This window comes from Malania oleifera, chromosome 2 (genome assembly GCF_029873635.1).
Source record: "Malania oleifera isolate guangnan ecotype guangnan chromosome 2, ASM2987363v1, whole genome shotgun sequence".
NCBI lineage: Eukaryota > Viridiplantae > Streptophyta > Magnoliopsida > Santalales > Ximeniaceae > Malania > Malania oleifera.
Window position 1 is genome coordinate 45,259,445 of NC_080418.1, and position 24,856 is coordinate 45,284,300.

Consider the following 24,856-nt stretch of genomic DNA (forward strand, 5'->3'; position numbering starts at 1 on the left):
TTCTACATGTGTTGAAACTTTCTTTTTACCTTCCCCCCTCTCAACCACACACTCCCAACCAACACACGTCCTAAAAACAAAAACAAACCATTTTAAAAAAAAAAAAAAGAAAAAGAAAAAACCCAAAAAAGGGGAAAATAAAAAAAGAATGAAAATGTATTAGCAATTTAGCATTGATCCATCACAGGAGGCGCAGGGGGCATGGTGACTTGCGCCAACTCAGAACCCTGCTTATTGAAACAAAAAAGTCTGTTTCAAAGTAATACGAACCAGAATACAAATTTAAAATAATAAAAATAAAAAAAGTGGTTCCAACCCCATTGTAGGGGAGAAAAACACCAAAGTTGAGTTCTACTTTCAAAGCCTTAAAATATTTTTTCAAAGAGTAAAACAAACCCAATCTAACTAAACCTTCTCTAAATAATAATAATAATAATAATAACTAACTAATATATAGAGGAAGTGAAAAAAAAAAACCAGAAATTGGACAATTATTGGCAAAGGAATACAGGCTGGAACATCCTAGGCAACCAGCATAACATACATTATCAACTTTATGAGGCAATATTCTTGCAATTCTTTACACAAATAGAAACAAAGCAATTTGAAAGTATCAAACCTCATTGTTTCCTTCTGAATACAGAAAAAAAGGGAAGCCAGGTTCCGTTCCCACTCAATAATTAAGAAGGAAATATGTACCTTTGAATCCAGCAGCATTAAGACAAATTATGATAACTGAGCTCACAACCAGTGCAGTGCAAGATCAATGTGGCTCCATTTCATCAAAACACATTAACCTTCCTCGCCAAACTCCTTCGTAAATCTCTCATGCACCTCAAGATCAGATTTGCTCACGGTTGGCCTCTGTCTGGCAAGCACCTTATCAAAATCTGTTTTTGTGATTGAGGGTGGATGGATCTACAAGGGCAACAATTAGCAACAAAAATTACTCATTACTATGGGAGTGTGTTTGCTAATCACATGGAAATTAATTGATAGGAATATAGGATTGATTTATATTTTTCTCATAACATTTAAATGGGTTAATCATCAGAAAAAACAATTAAGTTTATTTTTTACTTGTAATACTCACCATTCCAGCAATATACACACACACAAACACGCAATTCTATTTTTATTTTTATTTTTCTCATTTTTCTCTCTCTCTCTTTCATAAATCATTCTTGGTAAGTTATGTGAAGAGAGGGGGGAGAAGATTACAATGAGAACGACAATGATAACAGAATTATTTATTTTATTAATATTCAAAAAGGATTAAACTTGATAATCAAGAAATTAATAGCACTAAAAGGTTTGGATATCTTGGATCTATCATGCAAGCGGAAGGGAAAATTGAAGATGCAGCACATAGAATTAAAATTGGTTGGATAAAATGAAGTGCATCAAGTGTGTTGTGTGATCGTTGAATACCCTTAAAATTAAAAAGAAAATTTTATAGGACGACTATCTATAAGGTCGGCTATACTTTATGATTCAGAATGTTGGGCAACAAAGAAACATGTACAAAAAGTAAAAGTTGTTGAAATGCAAATGTTAAGGTGGTTGAGTGATATAATAGTAACAGATAAAACAAACTAGCATATATGAAATGATTTAGGCATATCAAATGTTTGGGCATTTGAAACACAAGCATAGTAAAGCACATACGAGGAGGAGTGAGTTAGTTATTATTTCAAGCATGAAAAAGGATACAGATGGCCAGAAATAACTTGGAATGAAGTAGTGAGAAAGGATTTAATAGCCCTTAATCTAATAGAGGAAAATGCTGCCGATCGGATGAATTGGCGGAAAAGGATTCGTGTAGCCGACAATACCTAGTGGAACTTAAGGCTTGTTGTTGTTGTTGCATTAATATGTACAAAAGATGCATTAACTAACAATTTGATATAAACTCTATTTTGTTAATAAATATTATTATGATAATATTTTAGTAATTTGATTTTTCTTTTCGATATTTCTCAGCTTCAACCTTCTTCCTTTTTCTAGTTTTTGTTGTGTTCAAATTGTTATTACATTATTTATTTAATGAAAAATTTTATAATTTTATATTTTAATTTTAAAGCTTTGGCTATGGTTATGCAATATAACTTGTTAGTTAAAATTTGTTAGATTCTTATTACTTTAACAAATAAAATAATAAAACTTGTTAAATTTATTGTATTATTTGTATGTCTTAATGAGCCTCATAGACTGATGGAGTGTATAATGTATTTTGTTCTATTAATTAATTTATCACATACGATTAATGAAGAAGTGAAAAAAATATATATAATTTTTATGTCAATAGTGGTTTAAAACAAATGCAAGATTTCATACCCTTACTAAACAATATGAGTAAGTTCAACCAAAGAATTCAAAATGCACTAAAATTTTGTTTAACTTGGGTTAAAAGCTTAAAACATGCAAATAAACCCATATACATAAGATTGTGTGCCTTCGAAAAAAATTCAAAGCAATTACACTAGCTTCACATTATGTCACATCCCAACTGCTTCTGGTTGCACCCATTACAGATGCAGTGCTGCTCGCTACTGCTATTTAGAACCATGGTAATACATTAGATTATTCTCTTATTTGTATTTAAGTAGATGATATTATCTATATTCTATAAGAATTCATGATAAATACAAATCACCAAAGCAGATCCAGTTATGCACTGAGAGCACAGCAATCAGCGGAAAGCAAGAAAATTTTACATTAAGTGCAGAGCTACGGGTGTTAATCCTCCATGAATTATCTTATCTAGAATATACACATACCTTCGAAGCAAGCCCTTGAGCTGCAAGATCCTGCATAGTAATTTGGACAGCACCTCGCTCCTTTGGTCCACAAGGCACCCACACATCATCAGGTTTTTTAATAAAGAACATTGCATCTTGGGTTTTACGAACAGGTTCAAAAAGAACATCCTTAACCTGGCAAATGTTTTAAAGAGAGACAGCATGCTGAGCTATTTACGGTTATAATCCCTAACACTAAGCACTACAAATGAAAAACGGAAAAAAAAAAATAAAAATAAATAATAAAGAAGATAAGATCAAGCACTTCATATAAGCCTTGCACTTACACAAACAGAAATATCTGAACCAGAAAAGCCCTCAGTCTTGCGAGCTAAGAGTTCAAAATCACTTTCAGTTAAGTTGTGAGGGGTATCTCCTAGATGCACCTGCGCAAGTTTATCATAGCCATAGCAAAATACGAAATCTAAATTCAGTACCAGCCATAGAACAAAATAATCAAGTAACCAATTTCTATTTTTGTTCTTTTTATTAAGGATAGACCAAAGGCAATTTCCATTACTTTGAACATGTGCTGCCTAGCCTTCAAATCTGGAAGAGGAATGTATATACGCTTGTCAAATCGTCTCCGGATGGCCTGTATTTGCTTTATATGTCAGCCATGGTCATATGGTAGTCATAATGAAGCTAGAGAAGTCACAGCAATAGTTTCCTCATATTTCCATATTTCCATTTACCTGATCCAGAGCATAGGGAGTGTTTGTTGCAGCAAGAACAAGAACTTTCTCATCATTGTGGCCTACACCCTGCAAATGGAAAAATAAGATACATTTAACAATTAAGTTAAATAATATGGAAAATCTGATTGATCAACGAGAATTCTAAATTTTCATAAGAATGAAGTGCAGTGAGAGAGAGAGCCAGAGAGAGGGGGAAGTAGCATGAATGCAGACTTTGTCTCAAGATAGTGTTCGGGCTTTAGATGGAACATGCGTCTATGTAAAAGCGTCTACGACGATGCACCAAGTATTGTGGTATGAAAGGTGATCCAATACAAAATCCACTCTTCAAACCCTTCCGCAATCCACTCTTCAAACCCTTCCGCTCATAGTTCACAGAACACTTCAAAATAGCTAATTCCCTCTGACCCCTCTTCAGCTTGGATTCGCCACCATCAAGCCTGACTCCATTACATCCTTGATCAGATACCTTGAGGTCCAAGCCATCCAACAACCTCTGAGTATCAATATCCTTCAAAAGAATTTCATTTTGAATAGTAGGCAGAATTCCACCATTAACCATTTTATAATCTTGGTAAATCTCATCTTCAAATAGATTAATACCTTCTAAACCTTCTAAAGGAGGAGGCGGCACATAAGATAGATCCCCGAGACAATCATAGAAGAATCAGAGGAATATCCACATTATTCCCAAATATGGTCCAAAAGTAGACCTTTTCGCATTCAAAATCACTACTCCCCTATGCTGTCCTCATTCGAAACATCTCCCCATCTCTTACTTTCCTTAACTTTGCCCTCTTAATGATTGGCTCGTCCACTATACTAAATACACCTTTGGAATCCCTCTTTATAATTTTATGTGTATTCTCACTAGAAAATTCTTGCTTATCTTCAGTAAATTTCCTCCCTTCCAAACACATCTGTATATACTTTCAACAAGTATACACCCTACCACTCCTCGAATTATCCGAATAGACTCCCTTTCCAACCTCACTGAATCAGAGATGAAATCCTAGTTTTCCACGTCACAAGAAATAAAATTCTTTTGAGCCTACACTCCCCCCATAACCTTCCTTATGCTCCCACTAATACAATTTTCCTCCAGCCGAGAAGAAACATCAAACCTATCAAGCGTTTATCCTCCTTCCATCTCCTACACTTTACTTTTATCAGAGCATTCCCCATCATGACCATCAAAGCTTTTTCCCGAAGAAGAGCACAAAGATGGATCACCTCAGACTTCATTTGAAGGAGGACACTGTTCAAACATCATTTTTTGAACCTCGTATTTTATTTATTGTTATCATTAAATTATCACGTTTGTGTTTTATGACACGCATTGTCTCACACTCTGTTACCTATTTTATTGATTCTTCCTCATAACCATTAGATTTCTAAAGATTGGTGAATGTCATCTAATAGCATAGATAAAATTGGGCAAAAAAGAAAGATTTCCAATTGAAATGGATGACATGGTGATTGATGCATTACATAAACAAGAAGTTGAAGGAAATCAAAGTTAAATGGATCTTTCATTCCACAAGCATATCAATAAAAAAAAAACCCTAGATCAATTACATGAGGCATTTGGCAAGGATTTTGATAATTTTGATGTTCTTTAATCCATAGTAGTTAAAAGCGCACCTCAGGCGCGAGGCGACCAAGCTAGCACCTCATCCTTCTTCAGGCGAGGTGACCTTCAAGAGGCGCAGGTAGGCGCACTGAAGCGCACAGATTCTTCATGCGCAGTGAGTCGTGCCTTGAAATTTTTTAAGCTGTTAAGAAATAAAACGTAGCTAAAACCAGCCCTAGCCCTTTGTCTTCGACCCTTCGAAGCATCACAAAACCAGCAGGAGAAGTTCATCTTCGACCAATCAATCCTTCGAAACAGTACGAAACCAGCAGGAGCCCTTCGTCTTCAATCCTTTGAAGTTTGAACAGCACGAGGCTGCTTCGATTTTCAAACTAGTAAGTCGTCGTCGTCTTCTTCTTCTTCTTCTTCAGTTCTTTTTCTTTTTCATTCCTTCTTCTTCAGTTCTTGTTCTGCTTCCTTCTTCTTCAGTTCTTTTTCTTTTTCAGCTCTTCTTGTTTCTTCTTTTTCAGTTCTTCAGTTCTTGTTTCTGCCGGCTGCTTCTTCTTACAATATTAACTTGCATTAAGCCTCTAAGTTAATATTATATAATGTGTAATTAATTATGTAGTTTAATGCAAGTTTATGCTTTATAATTAATATATAACATTTTTTACTGAATTTTGCTGCTGTTCTTTAATTTGTTTGGAAATGCAGTGTACAAACTATACATTTTTTTCTGAAATATATTAATACATAACATTTTTTACTGAATTTAGCTGCTGTTTTATTGTACTCTATTCTTTTGATATTGAAGATTCTTTTGGGCCTTCAGCCTGGCAATTTTATTTCATTTCTAATTTGAAGCTTGAAATATTGCATCCGTAATTACTTATGTTGGACTATGTTTGTTTCACTTGGAACTTGCTACTTGGTTGTCATAATTACTATTGAATATTTTGGCATTTTAAATTCTAATATAACTATTGATGTGTTTTTATATCAATTACGCACCAAATAGGCATTGTACACAATTTTAATAATTGTGAGCCTCATCTCACGTACCCTCTGCACCTCAGTGCGCCTTGCGCCTTTGACTACTATGCTTTAATCTGTTTCGTAACTGTACAAGCTGTTTGCCTGAATCCTAATGGCCCACACATTCGCTACTGGATCTAAAGCTTGGAAAGAATTAATGACAGTATCACTTTCAATTCCTGTGCAACAAAGCATTCATAGTGACCGATTAAAAAATTTAAATGTTTAGTTTTCCAGCCATCAGGAATTATGATAAGTTGGGGGAATATTTTTTGGGAAACAGGTGAACGGACTAAACTGCCAAGAAAAAACAGTAGGAATGGGCTGCCTCAGCCTCAGAAAAGAAATGATATGCTTAATTCAATCCACATTTGGCAGATTAGTGTCCTAGAATTATGTAACTTTGAAAAGCTTCAGCTATGGATAAAGCACCTCAAAACATCTTCTGAGGGTGAAAAAAAAAAAAGAAGAAGGTTTCATCTGATACCGATGGAGGGGCATGCGTTTTCCTTATTAATAAGCCAGAAAGGAGGAAAGCATTTTTTTGGATGCCCAGTGCAGGAGGGCAAAGAAGTACCACACGCAATGATTTTTTATGCCTAACTTCAATTTAATTGTTCTTACTTCATTTGAAATTGAGGTTACAACTTTTGGACACCCATGGATTTTTTTGTTACAAATAACCAGCTCTTCATATTTTGTTAGGTGTCCTCTTATCTCTAGTTCGAATACTTGTGAACTTGTTTATTACATAGCCTTCAATTTGTGGAACATGTGACTAAAACCACTTGGAGCAGGCTGGTTTTTTTATCAAGAGCACACCAGCTTGTACAGGAAGCTCTCAAGCATATGCTTCAAGATGGCCTTGTAGATATAGGAATAGTTTGTATTTTATTTATTTTAGTTCAATTATGAAATATACCTATGAACACCTAACTATAATTCAGATGAAGTTCTTGTTGCTAAAAAAATTAAAATAAAAATAAAAAAAATAAAAAAAAAAATAAATAAATAAATAAACACCTTCAAATTGGGTGAATGGAGAGCCAACCTTCCGAGAAACTCAGACAAGGAGGGAAACCATGAAGAGAAGAAGTTCACTACCCTACTTAACAAATGAAAGGTCAATTTGTTAAAAATAATATTAAATGCTATCTTTTCTTTTCAGTTATCCAAATAGAAAAAGAGAAATCATTCTCCTTTCTCTTCATTTCTCTTAGTTATCCAAACAATATAGGGGAGGTTCCCCTTTTTTTTCCCCTCTTCATTAAAAGAAACCACTATACAAACAAAGTGTTAAAGAAGTTGAATGAGAAATTCAGATGGATTGAATAGTGAAGTCTTAGGACTCTGGCACACATAGTGGCAGCTGTGGCGATGGGATGCGCTGACACAAGCTGACTTGACAACAGGGATGAGAGATTACAGTAAAGGTGCTGTGATGATTGAAAGGTTTTGACAGCAGAAAGGGCTTACAAAAAAATGAGGGAACTGTAGTAATTAATAATTGCAGGCAACAGCAAATGGCTAGGATAGTAGGATGGTGGGAAATATGCCACAGTGGGGGATTCTTGCTATGTGAAGGGTATTGTCCTTGGTGATAAAAACAAGGGATTTATGGCAAGGCTCTGCTCGCAGAAGTAGTTGCACTGCCCACCCCTGTTTTTTCCTCTGTGTTTCAAAACAGGCAGCAACAAATTTTCTCCTTTTTTTCTGTTTCTTGCAAGAACAACTTTCTCCCTCTTCCATTTCTGCCCTGTTGTTTGCAGCAACACTGAGACATTATTTTCTTTTCCTTTTTTTTTTTCCCCTTTTTCGGCAGAACTGCAGCGTTTTTTACTGCTTCTACGATTCTACTGCTCTCTTAACATTTTTTGGCAACAATAATAGTTTTCCCTTATTATTATTATTATTATTATTATAAATTGAACATCGAGTTGAGATTGAAGGAACTTGTTATGTTGGAGAAATGGCTTGGTTCAGATGCAGTGCTGACTAGGATGAAGGTGACCGCAATGGTAGAGGATGTTGGGGTGCTCTGATACCAATTGATATAGGACAGCCAAGGAGAAAGATGAGAGAAAAAATAGAATGGAGAGAATAGGGAGGGAAGAGATTGAAGAGGAAAAGAGAAAAAGAAAAAGAAAAGAAAGAGGAAGCAAAGAAGAAAATAAAAGACAAAGAAGAAAGACACAGGCATTAGACTTAAAAGAGAAAGGGTAAATAATTATCAAAATAAAACCCCAAATAACTAAAATATTGAAAGCAAGCCTAAATTAACAAAATTTCCATGATATCTAGATTTTCCCAACAGAAACAAATATCTATTTTTTTGCTAAATCTTCAAGCAGAATATGATATCTAATATTGCCCATTAATATTGTCCATAGGCAGTTCCCATCAATGAAACTCAAGCAACCTTCACAGATAAAACCAATGAAGAAATAGTCTAATTGCCCATCATCAGGGGGACATCTTCGTATGGAGACTACAGGTCTGATGACAGAGGCGGTGGCTAGGGTTTCATTGGGGGATGGGAGTGTGATGAAGATGGGATGGAGTGGGCTGGGTGCCTAACTATCAATTTTGACTTGGGCCGGATTACAGGAAGTCTAGGATTTGAGGACTTGGGGCCTATTGAGTGATTGGGCTGAATGTCCAACTCCATATATTTTAAATGATGACCTGACCCAATTTCCAGCCCAATGGGCATTGAATAAAAGTGAGCGCTCTCTTGAAGCTCATAGAAATTCAGATCTTAATAGGCCTCCTTGCCAGGCACAAAATTCTACTTATCACAAAGAAGGTAAGGAGCCCACTACACATTTTAGAAATGGGTAGTATAAGCCACTACAACCAACTCTTGCAGGAGACAGCCATCCCTATTTTGCAGAAGAGGTTTAACGCCTTATTGCAGGAAAGGGGTTCCCAGCCTTCCATTGCGCAGCACAGGGGGGTCGATAGGGTGAATCCCACAAGTCAGCCTCCAACCAGTGATAGTTGCAATTGTGTCTTAGGAATTCAAACAGAACTCCTGCGCTTTGAAGGGTCATCAGACAAATTGCCCCAATTTTTATCCTCAGTGCTTCCCTCACCTCTTCAATAGGACCAATCTCCATATGCAACTGAACGTCCTGAATCGAGAAATTTCCATCACCTTCCTTTTGAGAATTTCACAAATTAACATCAACGTCTTGCTTTCTGAAAAATTAACACAACTATATCCCTGATTGAATCATGTATCCCTGACAGAATCACCCTTCTCCAATCCCCTTCCTCCTTAGAACAGCCAGCCCTCAAATTAGCATGTATAGCAGACAGCCATCATTTACCAGCTTCTTCATCTCCTCTACCTGCCACTGGAACTCCTGAATATACAAAGACACCTCCTTCACCACCATCTACTGAATGCCTGCTCTGAGCTTCCCCAACTGATGAGTGGACCTAGCTCCAACTTGAACCACTCCATTACAATGTTGATCATTCCTGCCCAATCCAGCCCAGCCTCACATCATTGCATCCTGCCCATTATGCTTGCAAACCCTAGGGAACCTTAGCCTCCACCGTCAACCAATAGTATACGCAACTGCTACACCACCAACCCATCCTTTTCCATTGTTGACGCCCCAATAATCGCTTCTTTCCCAACACCAATGACCTACTCGAATCTGGTAAATCTTTCCACCACCATCTCCCCATCGAATGCATAGATTCTTGGTCAATTACTTCCACCAACAACTGATTTCAACACAGGCAAATCCTTGCTATTTCTCCCCATTCATACCTCCAGGAACAAAAACTCTCATTCAAACATAAACCCACTTCAAGAAGGATACTCTGTATTTAGTTGACACCAATCACTGAAATCTGTCAAACTCCATATTTCAGTTGACATGCTCTAATCTCAAAAAGACCGACTATAAAGACCCGGAAATTTAAAAGGATCAAAATAATTTGAAAAAAAAAATAATAATAAATAAATAAAAGGAATGGCGTAGGAAAAAGAAGAAAAAAATTAAAAATAAAGAAATTAAATTAAATTAAGATAAATTAAATAATTAATTATTAAATTAAACATTTTTACATTGGATTTAAAAAATAATAATAATAATAATTGAAATAAGATATGTATAAAGGTAAGTTATTATAATATATAAATACATATATATATAAGTATAAGTTAAAGATATATATATATATATAAAGTAAAAGTAAACTGAAAGAAGAAGAAGTCCAGAGACGTCACACCCCCCCCCCCGGTGAAATTTCCTGCCTCCGTCTCCGTCTCTCTCTCTCTCTCTCTTTCAATTTCTCAACGAGTTTGCGGCAGATCGGGAAACGGAAGGTGCCGTTGGATTCCTAGCTCTGCCACCGACATTTCTACTAGAGCAGATTTTTTGTGGAAAAAGCTTAGGCACTACTCCTGGGGAAAGGTAATTTTTCTCCATTTTCTCAATTTTGCTTTAAATCTACTGTTAAATCGACGATCGGGCACCACCACGGGGTCCTAGTCGTCGTCATTTTGGTATAAGTAATTTTTCAATTGGGGTTTTCTCGACCCTACTCCAAAGTGAGAGTGATATTTGGGAAATTTGGTAATTTGGTCATATTTAAGAGTATATTTATTTATTTAGAATTTATGACCCTAGGAAATATTAAAATAATATTTTATTTAGAATTAATTTAATGGAATTAGGATTTTTTATTCTGGGACCGGGTGAGCGCCGCAGGTATTTTTCGGGATCCCTGTTGGCATAGTTCAAGAAATCAGGTAAGGGGAAAAATATATATTAAATCAGAATTTTTATGAATTGAATGAAAAATAAATTGTGTTATATGTACGTGTATATGTTTCGGTATGGGTAAAATGCCAACCATTTAAATTATATTTTTTCAGAGTTTAAGGTTGTTTATTAGATATGTATATGCGAAAATGAACTGATGAAGTGGAAAAATATTTTCAGAATATTTATGTAAGAAATGAAAGGTATTTTTAGTATATAAACATTAAATGTTGGTTGGCTTATTTTACAGGTAGTGTATGAATTTTATTACTAAATTGTGTGGCATGAGTAAATAGAATGTTGTGTGGAAATATATGTTAAATGTATGAGATGCTGGTTAAGTAAGAAATGCATTGTGAATAAAACATAACATGGACTATGTTGCTTGTGTGTGTTAATGCAACCATGTAAACAGCTGAAAGATGCTGGGTAAAACAGCTGAAAGAGGCTGGGTAAATGTACAACAGCTGAAAGTCGGGTTAGCAGATTCTAGCGCATTTCTATGTGGACTAACTGATGACGGCTAAAGAGCGGCTGTAGTACAAATGAATGAAATGAAAATGTTATAAAATGAAATGACAAGAAATGACAATGCAATGAAATGAAATGCTATGAAATGAAATGACAATGAGATGGCAATGAAATGAAATGACAAGTGCGAACGATGTAAATGGGAAAGAGTCACTTAAAGTGAAACGAAATGCAAAGTTAAGCTATGAACATAAATGAATGTGTATGAATGAATGATGATAGAAAGGATGATAAATTATGATATTAGAAGTATTTATGTATGTACAACATGTTACGTTTGGGCGAGAAGCACTCTTCGCCTGAGGGCTTGCTGAATAAGGCGAGTGCACTAATAGTTTCAGATGTGGCAGTAGTTGCATAACACATTAGGGTAAAGGAAACCTACTTGTATGGGCGGGTAGAAGTCCCTATCCTTAGGGCCTTTGCCGGTAAACTATTGTTGAACTGTGTGAGTACGAGATTAATCTTACACTTGAGGACTTACTGAGTAAGGTGAGTGCTCTGGTATGTTTTAATTGTGACCTTAGGGTTACCTAAGTATCAGAGCAGAGGGGTGCTACTTGTATCAGCGGGTAATCACCCCTATCCTTGGGTAATCTCGTGGGTTAAATATTTGCATGTGTTTGATTAGGATCAGAAAATGGTTTTAGGAAATTATGTTAATGATTTGCAAATATTATAAAATGATATGTATAATCTCATGATGGTTACACGCTGAGTTTAATATATTGTTTCTTCCCTTCCTGAGATGTGTCTCACCCGAATATAAATGTATTTTTTTTCAGGATTTCCTCGAGATCGAGCTTAGAGAGCTCAAGATTTTATAGCATTTTTGGTAAATAGAAAGAGAAAATGGTATATTTTTATGTTAATTTTGATATGTATATTTTATGTTTTATGATTTATGTTTTAAGTTTTATAAGATATGGATGGTTGTGAAACATACTGGTATTTGGGGATAATGTTTTGGAGACACGTATATATTTGAATACAGGTGGATGATTAAATTTATTATGGTTAGTAGTTAGAATTAGTAAACTCTGGTATTATGTTATATGGAGATTATGATGTATGTTTTCCGCTGCTTATGTTATAGATTATGATCTATCAAGATATTATCAAGTTAACGCGCCGGACCCGGGTTTAAGGGTTCAGGGCGTTACACCAACAGTTGGCAATCATACAACCATCTTGCAGTGACACAGAAACCCCAATCCACCAACTCCAGCTTGATCTGTATTGACGTAAGGAGACTTTCTTCATAGATATTTTCCAAAATCCATCAAGAAAGAGGGGAGAAGGTAAAGAGTGGGAGAGACAAGGTAGAGAACAAAAGAACCACCACAAAAGAGCAATATTTCTGCAGGCCTCAAAAGATAAAACCTTATATGCTAAAATTAAAGTCATGTTACAAAAAGAATACTCATTAATGTAAATTATATGGGTTGCATTTGGGGTAGGGTGTTTATTTTTTGCTTTATTGATGTCACGCAATTCACAAGATATAAAGCATAAATACTTCTAAAAGGTGTTCATATTCATATAATATTCATATCCAAATATACCTTGTACAGGTCTCAAATACTTCAAAAACTTCTTTCAATGTATCCACGACATATGTTACACTTGTATATAGATGCTTTGACATTCAAGATGCATCAACTATGCATTTGGAAGCATTAATTAGAAGCCTTAGATTTGGATTTGTGGATTTGATAAAACACAATACAATTTTGCATTATTTTTGTCTAATCCACAGAATTTCAAATTCATGGCTTCAGCTCTATACTTCCGAACACAATGCAAATGTTTTCTAATATGTATTTAGATAGCCATAAATAGTTGCATGCCATCTTTTATCATGTCAAAAATATTTTATTTCGACATGGCTACATAATTAAGAAATCAATGCAAGGGATGACAAAGAAATATAACATTCATTAGATTGTTATGTTTCCACATGTTTCATATTCTATTCAAGGTTTTTGATACTTGCCATATATGTTTTAGACAGAACCTGGTAAACTATTGATAGTTAACATGTAAACATATATGTTCAATTATTAAATGTATCCCTAATATATTGCATCTCAAATCTATTAAACTTTTGTACCCACATTTCCCCACATCCGGAACCCGTATCCCCCATAAATGTATCAACACTCCCTCATCAACAAGGTTATCAAGGTCATGGTCATAAATTTCCATGAAATTTCAGTTGAAATTTCTGCTTTCCATCACCCTTGAAATCAAAATGGCAGTCAATCTACCCCATACCAAATTTCTGTCAAAATTTCAATGAATCATCCGAAATTTATTACAATCTCAAAATTTTAGTGAAACTTGTTGAAATTGTAACTATAGAATGATATTAAGTTACAACTACTGCACCTCATACACAACATAAATGTATTTAATTTATAAATATTAACCCTAATACTTACATTATTATGTCTATTAACCATTTCTAAAGTTTCATAAAAGAAGTTCATGTTTTACTACTAATTTCTATTATTTTTTCAAATTGAAATCAAAATTGACATCGCAGACTTTCAAAGAGAACAAGGTGTTTGTAAACCACATTCAAATTTTGAACAAGGCATGTCAAATAAAAATTTTTTAATGTCAGCCAAAACGGGGATTTAAGGAGTTCAGCTCAATTACACAAAATTGCACAAAACAGCAATTACCTGCATCTGGACAAGAAGTTCAGTTTTGATTCGACGAGAAGCTTCACTCTCATTGCCTTCACCACGCTGGCCACATAAGGAATCTATTTCATCAACGAATATGATGGAAGGAGCACTTTCACGAGCCATTTCGAAAAGGTTTGAAACAAGCTTTTCACTTTCACCCATCCACTTTGAAACCAAATCTGAAGAAGAAACACTGCAAAAACACAGCAGTTGGCACTTGCCAACTTAGTGGCCTAAGTTCAAGAACATAAAAAAATGACCAAAAATGTCAAGAACTAGAAACATGTTTGCAAAAGCATATGACTGGCAACATGGCTATGGATATAAAAGTGCATATATCACTAAATAGTAAATACATTGGGGCATAATGTAAAGATGCATCACAGTACACAGTCCATGCATTTGCAGTTAAAAAAATAAACAATAATAATAAAATTAGGTGATTGTAGGAGGCTCCAATCATATACATTCTGACTCCAGCTAAAACAGAATAACTGATCCCATAACAGACTTTACATCATAAAGGTAAAATTATAACATATATAAAGGAATTAGAGCATAAGTTACTGACACAGTTTATAAAAATAAAAATAAATAATAACTTAATAAGTGCCAAATCTTCCAAAACCAAGCTGTGTACCGTCTGGTTTGCAACCCCTACTACATCTGCCTTTACGATATTTACTATATTTCGTATGTTTCATAATAATAATAATGACGTCATGTGATGAGAAAGCATAACAATGATCCAATAGTTAAGGAAGTTTTGAAAAATAGCAATAAAATCTAACATTTTTTTACCCAAAAGAAAGGAGGATATACTAAGAGAGAAGAGGGATTACAATCAAGAATCATCAGGAATAAAGAGGGGACAAAAACCTACAAAAATAAGACCAGAACGAAAAAGCATTAAACCTAACAGAAGTTAACTAAGAATCCCCTTTTCCCTTGCATCATAATTACTGGGGCACAGCAAATTCGATAATTCTTATTGTCCCTTTTTTCCTTACTTTTACCACCATCCAAATGGTCTTCTTTGCCTACCCAGTGAGATAACCACAAATACATTTTTTCCAACAATTTTTGAGCCTCTAGGTCCTTCTCATTAGGTTCCCACATATAAGAACCAGGGGTGAAAATACCATCTGCTCCTTCGTCTGTCTTTCCTTACCTGTTCCATCATTTTTGAAGATAGGAACACCCTTCAAATCATCCACAAGAGATGGAGGCACATAAGACATACCACCAAGTAAATCAAAGATTCTGATAGATACCCAAATTGATCACAAACCTCATCTGTAAGTAGCCAAGCATGACAAGAAAAATTACAAACCCAAATAGTTTCATCTTCAGATGCATTGCCCCATTTTCGCTTCTCCTTAATAGGATTTTCATCAGTAAATCTGCTGCACTGAATATAACCTTGACCTATTTGATTGCTCCTTAATGTAAAAACTGCCATCATTAATTCCTTATTTCCTTGCAATAACTTGCTTACCTGCAAATCTGAACTGTTACCTGAACAGAAGGATTCTTTGTTTCCCTGCCCTCCTACCGTGGCATTCAGGGAGTATAAATCTTGGATCTTTCTGATTTTCCTTCAACTAGAGGTTCTGGCAACCCCATCCTACACCATCTTTGCATCATTATAACCCTCACTAGCTCAAACACCAACCTGACCATCAACTAGATTAGGCTCCATCTGCCTCTCCTGCTCCTCTTAAACTTTCACCCATCACCCAACCTTCATCATCTAGACTCTAGAGAAAATCCTTTGGGATCTTCGTTGGCTTGCAAAGAATCCCTTCCCCTGGCATTCAGCACGCTTGACAAAATTTTACAATTGCCATTCAAAGTGTTATCCCTCGCCAGAGAAGGAACACTCAACAAGCCACCACACTTCTCCATCTGCGCAATCTGCCTGACACTAGAACTGCTACAGTGGTCCTATTCGAAACCCTTTGCAGCTTGGGCCTCTCCTACACTGTTATCAATCCATGATAATTGCTGGGCTTTAATGTCAGCTGCCTGAACTCTCTCACTTTTGCATGATGAGCCTCTGAATTATGACGGACAGCAGCACAGACCATCACAAGAATAACCGATCACAAAGGACATTTTAGAGCAATGGTGGCCTGTTCTCTTAAACTGCTATACTGAACCACTTGGGAATTACAATCTACACAACCTTTATCACCCAAAAGTTGGCCCAAGTGAAACAGGCCAGCCATAACCCCAAGAACTTCCTGAGAATAGCCTACATTTCCAGCCCATACGTAACTCCAAGAACTTCCTCAACTTTGTTGGTCGTATTGCCACCCAATTCATGATGCTACCAAATCGCATGCTTTAAAATCCCTGTCCCAACCTTCCAGACACTAATAACAAACCATCCAGAACCACTTCAAAGCCATCAAAATCCTTTCTCACCAATTTCAACTCCGGTTACGCTCAAGTACCATAAAAAGCTCACTCTTCCCCCTCTGTCCACTCTTAGATTGAAGGTTTTCCCTTCAAACCAAACTGGTCTCCAGCACCCCTTCCTTTATGCCCACCACAGATACAGAGACAAGACTAAATGAACAATGGATCTTAAAAGATGACATATTTGAGGCTAACCTTTATGAAGACTATTAAAACAATCTTGACCAAAGGAATGGAAATCAAAATGTAATATTTGTTAGCATAAAGTAATTGAAGGTGAGAATGAGAGACTACTAGAAGAGTGATTTTTATCTCTCATTGGTGACAAGGGGAGCTTAGGCGCAATGGTAAGGTTTTCGTTGTGTGACCTAGAGGTCACGGGTTCGAGGCGTGGAAACAGCCTCTTGCAAAAATGCAAGGTAAGGCTGCGTACTATATACCCATTGTGGTCCGCCCCTTCCCCGGACCCCACATACGTAGGAGCTTTGTGCACCAGGCTGCCCAATAATTGGTCAGAAGTTTCTAGGGTGCTACTGGGCTATACATATGATTGGTCTCATCTACCAAGAAGGAAATTGATTTGCTCTTCAACCTCCTTCACTTCTATTTACTGCTCTATGAATTTTGCTCTTAGCAATGCATGTCTTCAATAAGTTTTTTTTCCCAAGAGATCTACTTCTAATTGAGATGATGAGAATTTTCAATAAACATTAAGCATTAGTAACTTTCAATTTCTCGACTTAATGGGTTCAAAGTGTCAGGGGAAAAAAAAAAATGCAAATGTATATGAAATGAGAATGTTAGGAATCTTAATATGGATGTGTGGTATGACTTTAAAGGTAAAGGAATGAATTAATACGTTTACAGTTGGCTATTCAAAGCGCTTGTAGAAAATAAGACAAGCTCCAGCAAAAAAGAGTGATGTAGTTCACACTAGAGGTGATAGGAGGGGGAGGGGTGGGGGTAGACCTTAGTAACTTGGACTTAGTAAGAAATATTTGTAAAAAGTACAATTTTCTCAAGATATTGCCCTAATTTGTGCAGAATAGAAGAAAAAGGATCCATATTGCTGACTGCACCTAGAGGGACTTAAGCTTGTTTGGTTGTTAATTTCTAAATCTAACCCATAATAGATTCTCAAAATTCATATATGCATAAGACAAGCAGCTAGAAAATATCCATAAAATAAGTTAAAAATAGGACATATTTATCTAAGTGTGCGAGCACGTGCATGCATCTGTGCACATGTGACCATCTCTCTCTCTCTCTCTCTATGTGAGATAAACAGTGCACTTGATTGAGTATGATGGATAAATTACCTGAAAAATGTGGAGTCTGCTTCAGTTGCAACAGCCTTGGCTAAGTATGACTTCCCTGTTCCTGGGGGACCATACAATAGAAAAGCCCTCCATGGCCGCCTCTTCCCTAAAAGTGAGCAAGAGAACATGTTGTTTATTACACAATAGAATTAATTAAAATCCAGCATTCAATTATCTTTAAATCATGATAAAAGGAAACACTTGATATAACTTTCTATGTTTCTTCTCCCAAATATACAGCAAAATAAAAGTTCCTCATTATAATAGGAAATTATTTATATTCATTTTTAATAAGAGTAGAAACAACAACAACAACAACAACAACAACAACAAGCCTTAAGTCTCACTAGGCGGAGTCAGCTACATGAATGCTTTTCCGCCAATTCACCCGTTTCCTCTATTAGATTAAAGGCTATTAAATCCTTCCTCACTACCTCATTCCAAGTTATTTTGGGCCTACGCCTACCCCTTTTCATGCCAGACACAATAACTAACTCACTCCTCCTTACAGGTTTTCTACTAGGCCTAAACCATCTAAGCCGCCCTTCCCTTATCTTGTTTTCAACTGGTGCTATGCCTAAATTATTACGTATATTTTCATTTATTACTTTATCTTTTAATGTTAAACCACTCATCCACCTTAACATTCACATCTCAACAACTTTTATTTTTTGTACATGTTGTTTCTTAGTTGCCCAACATTCTGAACCATAAAGCATAATTGGCCTTATAAATTGTCTTATAAAACTTTCCTTTTAATTTCAAGGGTATTCTATGATCAAACAATACACCTGATGCACTCCTCCATTTTACCCAACCTGCTTTAATTGTATGTACTACATCTTCTTCAATTCCCCTTCAACTTGCATAATGGATCCAAGATATCTAAATCTATCAGTGCTATTAATCTCTTGATTATCCAGTTTAATCTTCTCTCTATTGCGACTCCTTACATTACTGAAATTACATTTCATATATTTTGTCTTATTCCTACTTATCTTAAACCCTTTAGACTCTTATGCAGCTCTCCAAAGTTCTAGCTTAGATTCCACTTCGCTCCTACTATCATCAATCAACATGATATCATCTACAAACAACATACACTAAGGGATCTCATTTTGGATATTCTTAGTTAGTTCATCAATTAACAAAGTAAAAAGATAAGGACTCAAAGTAGAACCTTCATGTACACTTGTTGTAATTGGAAAACCTCTAGATTCACCTCCTATAATCCTAATACTAGTCACTACTCTACATACATATCCTTAATGACCTCCGCATATACACTACAAACTTCCTTTCTAAGACCCATCAAAGAACTTCCTTAGGTACTCTATCATAAGCTTTCTCTAGATCAATAAAAACGATATGAAAATCCCTATTCTTTTCCCTAAACTTTTCCATTAAACTTCTTAAAAGATAAATTGCTTCTGTTGTTAATTTTCCAGGCATAAAACCAAATTTATTTTTTGAAATCTTTGTTTCTAATCTTATTCTATGTTCAATTACCCTTTCTCATAATTTCATCGGATGACTCATAATCTTAATTCCACAATAATTATTACAATTTTGAATATCACCATGTTTTTGTACACAAGTACTAATGTACGTTTCCTCCATTCTTTTGGCATTTTCTTGATTTTAATAATAGTGTTGAATAGATTAGTTAACCAAACAATTCCTTTATCTCCTAAACACTTCCAAACTTCAATTGGTATTTTATCTGATCCTATAGAGTTCTCACCTTTCATCTATTTTTAATGTCATCTCAACTTCAAGGACTCTAATTTTGCGAATAAATCTTCTATTTTTTATCTTCTCCTCATTCGTCACTTCCAAGTTCAATTTTCATTTTAGTTTTCATTAAACAACTTATCAAAATATCTCCACCACCTCTCTTTTATGTCTTCTTCTCTAAATAAGACAATCATTCTCATCCTTTATACAATTTACACCACCTAAATCTTTGCATTTTCTTTCTCTAGCTCCAGCAAGTTTATAAATATATTTTTCTCCTTCTTTTTTATCTAGTTTAGTATACAAAGTATCATAAGCTCTATGTTTAGCTTCACTAATAGTCTTTTTTGCATTTTTTCTTGCTTTCTTTATACTTTTCAAGATTTTCTATATTTCTACAATTTTGCCATATTTTATACCAATTCTTTGTGTCTCAATGGTTTTTGGACTTCTTGATCCCACCACCAACTTTCTTTACTACCCAAGTATCTTCCTTTGGACTAACCTAAAACCTCTTTTACCATCCTTACGATAGAATTTGTCATTCTATTTCAAACAGTATTTGCAATGCATTAACCTCATCCCTTACTATCCAATCACACTCCTTGTTCATTTTATCTTTAAATTTTACTATATTATCTCCCTTCAAGTTCCACCATCTAGTTCTCTTGCATTGATTTATGCTACTCCTTCTCATTCATTTTTTAATATCTGTATCTAATACTAAGACTCTATGTTGTGTAGCCAAACTTTCACCTAGAATAACTTTACAATCCTTGCAAGATAGACAATCCTCATTCTTAATTAAGAAGAAATCTATTTGCCTTTTACTACACCCACTCTTGAAGGTTATTAAGTGTTCTTCTCTTTTAATAAAGCAAGTATTCAATATAACCAAATCATAAGGTATGGCAAAATCTAAGATTGTATCACCGGCCTCATTTTTATCACCATATCCATGGCCTTCATGCATCCTCTCATATCCTATATTATCTTTTCCAATGTGACTATTTAAATCAGCTCCTATGAATGTCTTTTCAAACATAGGTATACCTTGTAAAATACTGTCCATATCTTCCCAAAATTATCTTTTAAGATTTTCTGCTAATCCTATTTGGGGAGCATACGCACTAATGACATTCACTATCTCCAAGCCTAAAGCTATCATGATTTTAATGATCCTATCCCCTATTCTTTTAATATCTACTACGTTATCTTTTAGGTCTTTGTCTACAATAATACCCACCTTATTTTTATGTTTCTCTATACTAGTGTACCAAAGTTTAAATCCTGATTTTTCAATTTCTCTAACTTTCTCTCCTACCCATTTCATCTCTTGAAGGTAGATTAAGTTAATTTTCCTCCTAAACATTATTTCGACTATTTTCATACTTTTTCCCATGAGAGGATACTAGTGTACCAAAGTTCCTATATTCCAAGTTGCTAATCTAATCTTAGTTTTTTGTGCTAACTTATTTATCCTTTCCCTGTTATATTGACCTAGTTGAATTTGGTAAGAACTCATGATAATAAGATCTAACAAAGTTTTATGTTGATTGTCAGCTGCCCAACACAACCTTGCTCCTTTATCTAAGCCTGAGACTGACTGTGTGTACAAAGAATACACAGGCGAAGTACACGTTTGCACATTTTTTTTTTCACATAGACAATTTTCTAAATCACACCTACAATTAGTAGAAACCAAACACACAATTTTTAATACGAATGCATTAAAAAAAAAATTAAAGCATACAATTTTGAGTGTGAATCAAGCTAGACTACAATGAAAAACAATAAAACACAAAAATGCATATGCTAAGCCTACAAATCATAAACACAAAATCTCCACTACTAACCAACTATTAGAAATTTTTTTAAAAATAATAATAAGAAAAGAAAAAACAAAAGAGGAGAAGATCTCATCGGCGACAGAAACTACAAAGCAAATGACAACCACTTGAAAATATTACAGTAGGTACACTTTACCGCAAGAAATTTGATGTTGCTAACAAAAATCAATCAAAGAATGTTTAAGCAACGAGGGATTGCAAGAATTCTTTAATCTAAAGATTCAAAATCCAAGAATATTGAAGAAACAAAATTTCTCAACACATAAAATCTTTATTGCTTCTTTATGATTTTAGGGCTGAAGAAACAAGAATCCTAGAACTTGTTTGGGTCTTTGGGAGAAAAGAAAGGAAACGAAAGGAAAGAAAATAAGTTTAGAGAGGGGATCTATTTGGTTGGTACGAAAACAAACCCAAAAAGGAAAGAACAAAATAAAGAAAAATGAAAGAAAAGAAATAGAAAAAAAGAAAGGAAAAGAAAAGAAAAGAAAACTTTAGAAGTAGAGGTAAAAGAAAGAAAAAGAAGAGCAACTTGAGTCAAAGTAGATGAAAGATGAAAGAGGAATTCAATTAATTGGGGGTTTAATAAGAGTAGAAAGATGGACTAAATTATATTTATTTTTAATAAGAGGAGATAGACAGGCTAAAGAAGAGCAACAAGGTGTTAATTCATGCCCAAGTTTTCCTCATTTACATGATAAAACACCAGCCAAAAATCCCAATGTAAATAGGAAATTTTTTGAAGTAAAGGAGCTATCATAGTTATGATGCAAAGCAGTTTTCCCTAGAAGTCCCAACGTAGATATTCTCTCCATCAATTTTTCCTGTCACTTTCTTCCATGGAAGAATGTTATGTACTCTTCAGCGTTAAAAAAAATCAAAATGGGGAGTAAATGCCCAAAATAATGCCCAAAACACATAAATATTAACACTTTTAAGAAAGGTAGAAAACCTAAATTATAAATATCAATGCTTTTCGAGTTTTTTACAAAAATATTAAAAAAAAAAAAAAAAAAAAAAAAAAAAAAGAAGAAGAAAAAACACAAATATAGGGTAGATGGGAGGATAATTACATAATTGAATTCAACCAACTTTTCAAAAATTGATTTTGGTGTCGGAAAATGGCAAGAAAAAATGAAATGTGGGAGAACCAACTTTTGGAAAGTCAGTTCTGTCTACCAGCCCCTACCCTGCACACCCTACCCCCCCCCCCCCCCAATACTCTCTTTCTAAGGCAGAAAACGGGAAAAAAATTTGAAAGTTAGAACCAAACTTCCAAAAGTCGGTTCTACACTGCCAAGCCCCCACCCCCTTCCTGAGTCCATTGCACAAAAAAAACAAAAAAAGAAAAGTGAAACCAGAACCAACTTTTGAAAAGTCAATTCTCACACAGTTACGTGGCCTCCCCACCTCCACGCACTCCCTTCCCTAGCCCCCCTGCGCCCCACTGCCTCCCTACGTGTCCCCTCACCCCCTACCCCCTATTTATTCTTCCCTCCCTTTCCTTCTCCCTCCCACTTGCCATTTGTCCTTCTCCTTTCTTCTTCATTTCTCCTCCAGCCTCCCCCACCACCTTCATCTACTAAGTGAACATTTTCAATGATTTACTCTTCCAACTACTCTCTTTCAAGGGTCAGTAACGACGCGTCAATGAATGTTTTCACTAATTTCTAGTTTTTGCTCTGATTTTGTACATTCTTTTTATTTGATATTGAGGTATGTTTATGATTATGGTATATTTAATATAAATTATCTAATACTTAATAAACGTCTTCACTAAGCATACGTTTATTTTTCCATATGTTCCCACAACATGAATCCCAGTCCGACCGATCCATCGCTCCTGACGTTGGGGGCTCTTCTCCCACAAGGCATGGGAGGAGTATCATTCTGACACCTTTAAAGGGCGTCAGTGTGCACACACACTAGACGGAGTGACATGCTGGTTGTAGGACCATTTTACGGATCCGACGATCGGGTTTCTATCCACTGTATCAGATTCGGTACATTCAACTTGACCACCATTTGATTAGCACATTGCTGAAGCGCTAGAGGCCTGAGACTCACACGTTTCACTCTCCCTGCGAGGTGACAATAACGCTATAGGATGTTGCCATCACTACAAGATTACCAGTACATTGTGACATTGTTACGAGCACGACACAGCAAGACTAGTTCAGCCTTTGTTTTAGACTCCTTGGATGCGAACCCCCCACTGGCCAGAGCAAACGATAGCTCCTCCCTATCGATGGCATAGATGGATAGCGACCTACCGAGGCTTGATAAGAATGCATCGGAGGAGCAAGTTATGCATTACGCTCAATCGTACATATTACGGCACATATGCGGCTTGTTGTTCGTCAACAAGTCACAATACTATGCCTCATTAATGTTCCTGCCTCTCCTCAGCAACTTGGACATGACGTCCGGGTATAGTTAGGGTAGAGCTGCACTTGCTTGGCTGTACAAAGAGATGTGTCAAGTTGGTCATAGGGGAACACACTCAGTTGGAGGTCCGTTGTTCCTTCTACAAATTTGGGCATGAGAGCGGAAGCCCTTCATTACTCCCATTAGACTTGGCGTACCATATCTTCCTACTGATATCAACTATATACACATCAAGACAAGAACTCTGCAGGTCTAATGCAATTAGCACATCTAAAACATTTTTTATTGGGACTTCAACATACACTACATTTCCACCACCCTCTCGTTATGAATATCTCGAACTCAATTCTAACATGTAATCATTCGAATCAATATATAATCTTTCATATATTTTCTATTTGAAACTTTCTAACTTCATCCTCCTTCTCACTTGAATCGCCTTCGTTGGCCCCACGTTGTACTCCATACCGGTCGACTCATGTATAATCTCACTGTCAACGTATAATAAGACCGTAATTTTGTTAGCTAACGTGCTTGACATCATTCTCAATTTTCAACACAAATTAAGATATTCAAATTTTCAACTAAAGTAATATTTCTTTTCTCAAAAAACCAACAAATCAAATTAACCTTATGTAATTATTATTTTCTTACAAAAATAAAGTTTAACTGCAACATTAAAAAAAAAATTTAGCACAATAATTATGATTAAATGAAATCACAATAATATCGAACAAATTTTATTTCATATATAGAAACCATTATTTCAAAAAAATATGTTAATATAAATATACCATAATCATAAACATACCTTAATATCAAATAAAATGAATGTATAAAATCAAAGCAAAAATTGAAAATTAGTGAAAATATCACTAACAATGTCGTCACTGACCCTTAAAAGAGAGTAGGTGGTAGAGTAAATCACTGAAAAAGTTCAGTCAGAAGTTGAAGGTGGTGAGGGAGGCTGGAGGAGAAAGGAAGAAGAAGGAAAAGAAAGAAGAAAGGAGAAGGGACGAATGG

At 35.4% G+C, this 24,856-nt stretch overlaps 1 protein-coding gene across 1 annotated transcript in view; it reads right to left on the bottom strand.

The window, feature by feature from the left end:
• Nucleotides 1–494: 494 nt before the first annotated feature.
• LOC131148553 (protein SUPPRESSOR OF K(+) TRANSPORT GROWTH DEFECT 1) overlaps nucleotides 495–24,856 on the bottom strand; it is a 31,145-nt gene continuing 6,783 nt past the window's right edge. The window contains exons 2-8 of the mRNA XM_058098330.1: nucleotides 17,862–17,967; nucleotides 14,113–14,311; nucleotides 3,497–3,565; nucleotides 3,322–3,396; nucleotides 3,089–3,187; nucleotides 2,781–2,936; nucleotides 495–918 (exon numbers count right to left, since the gene is read on the bottom strand). Of these exons, the coding sequence (XP_057954313.1) occupies nucleotides 793–918; nucleotides 2,781–2,936; nucleotides 3,089–3,187; nucleotides 3,322–3,396; nucleotides 3,497–3,565; nucleotides 14,113–14,311; nucleotides 17,862–17,967 (830 nt within the window). The 3' untranslated portion in view covers nucleotides 495–792. The remainder of the gene's footprint in view (nucleotides 919–2,780; nucleotides 2,937–3,088; nucleotides 3,188–3,321; nucleotides 3,397–3,496; nucleotides 3,566–14,112; nucleotides 14,312–17,861; nucleotides 17,968–24,856) is intronic.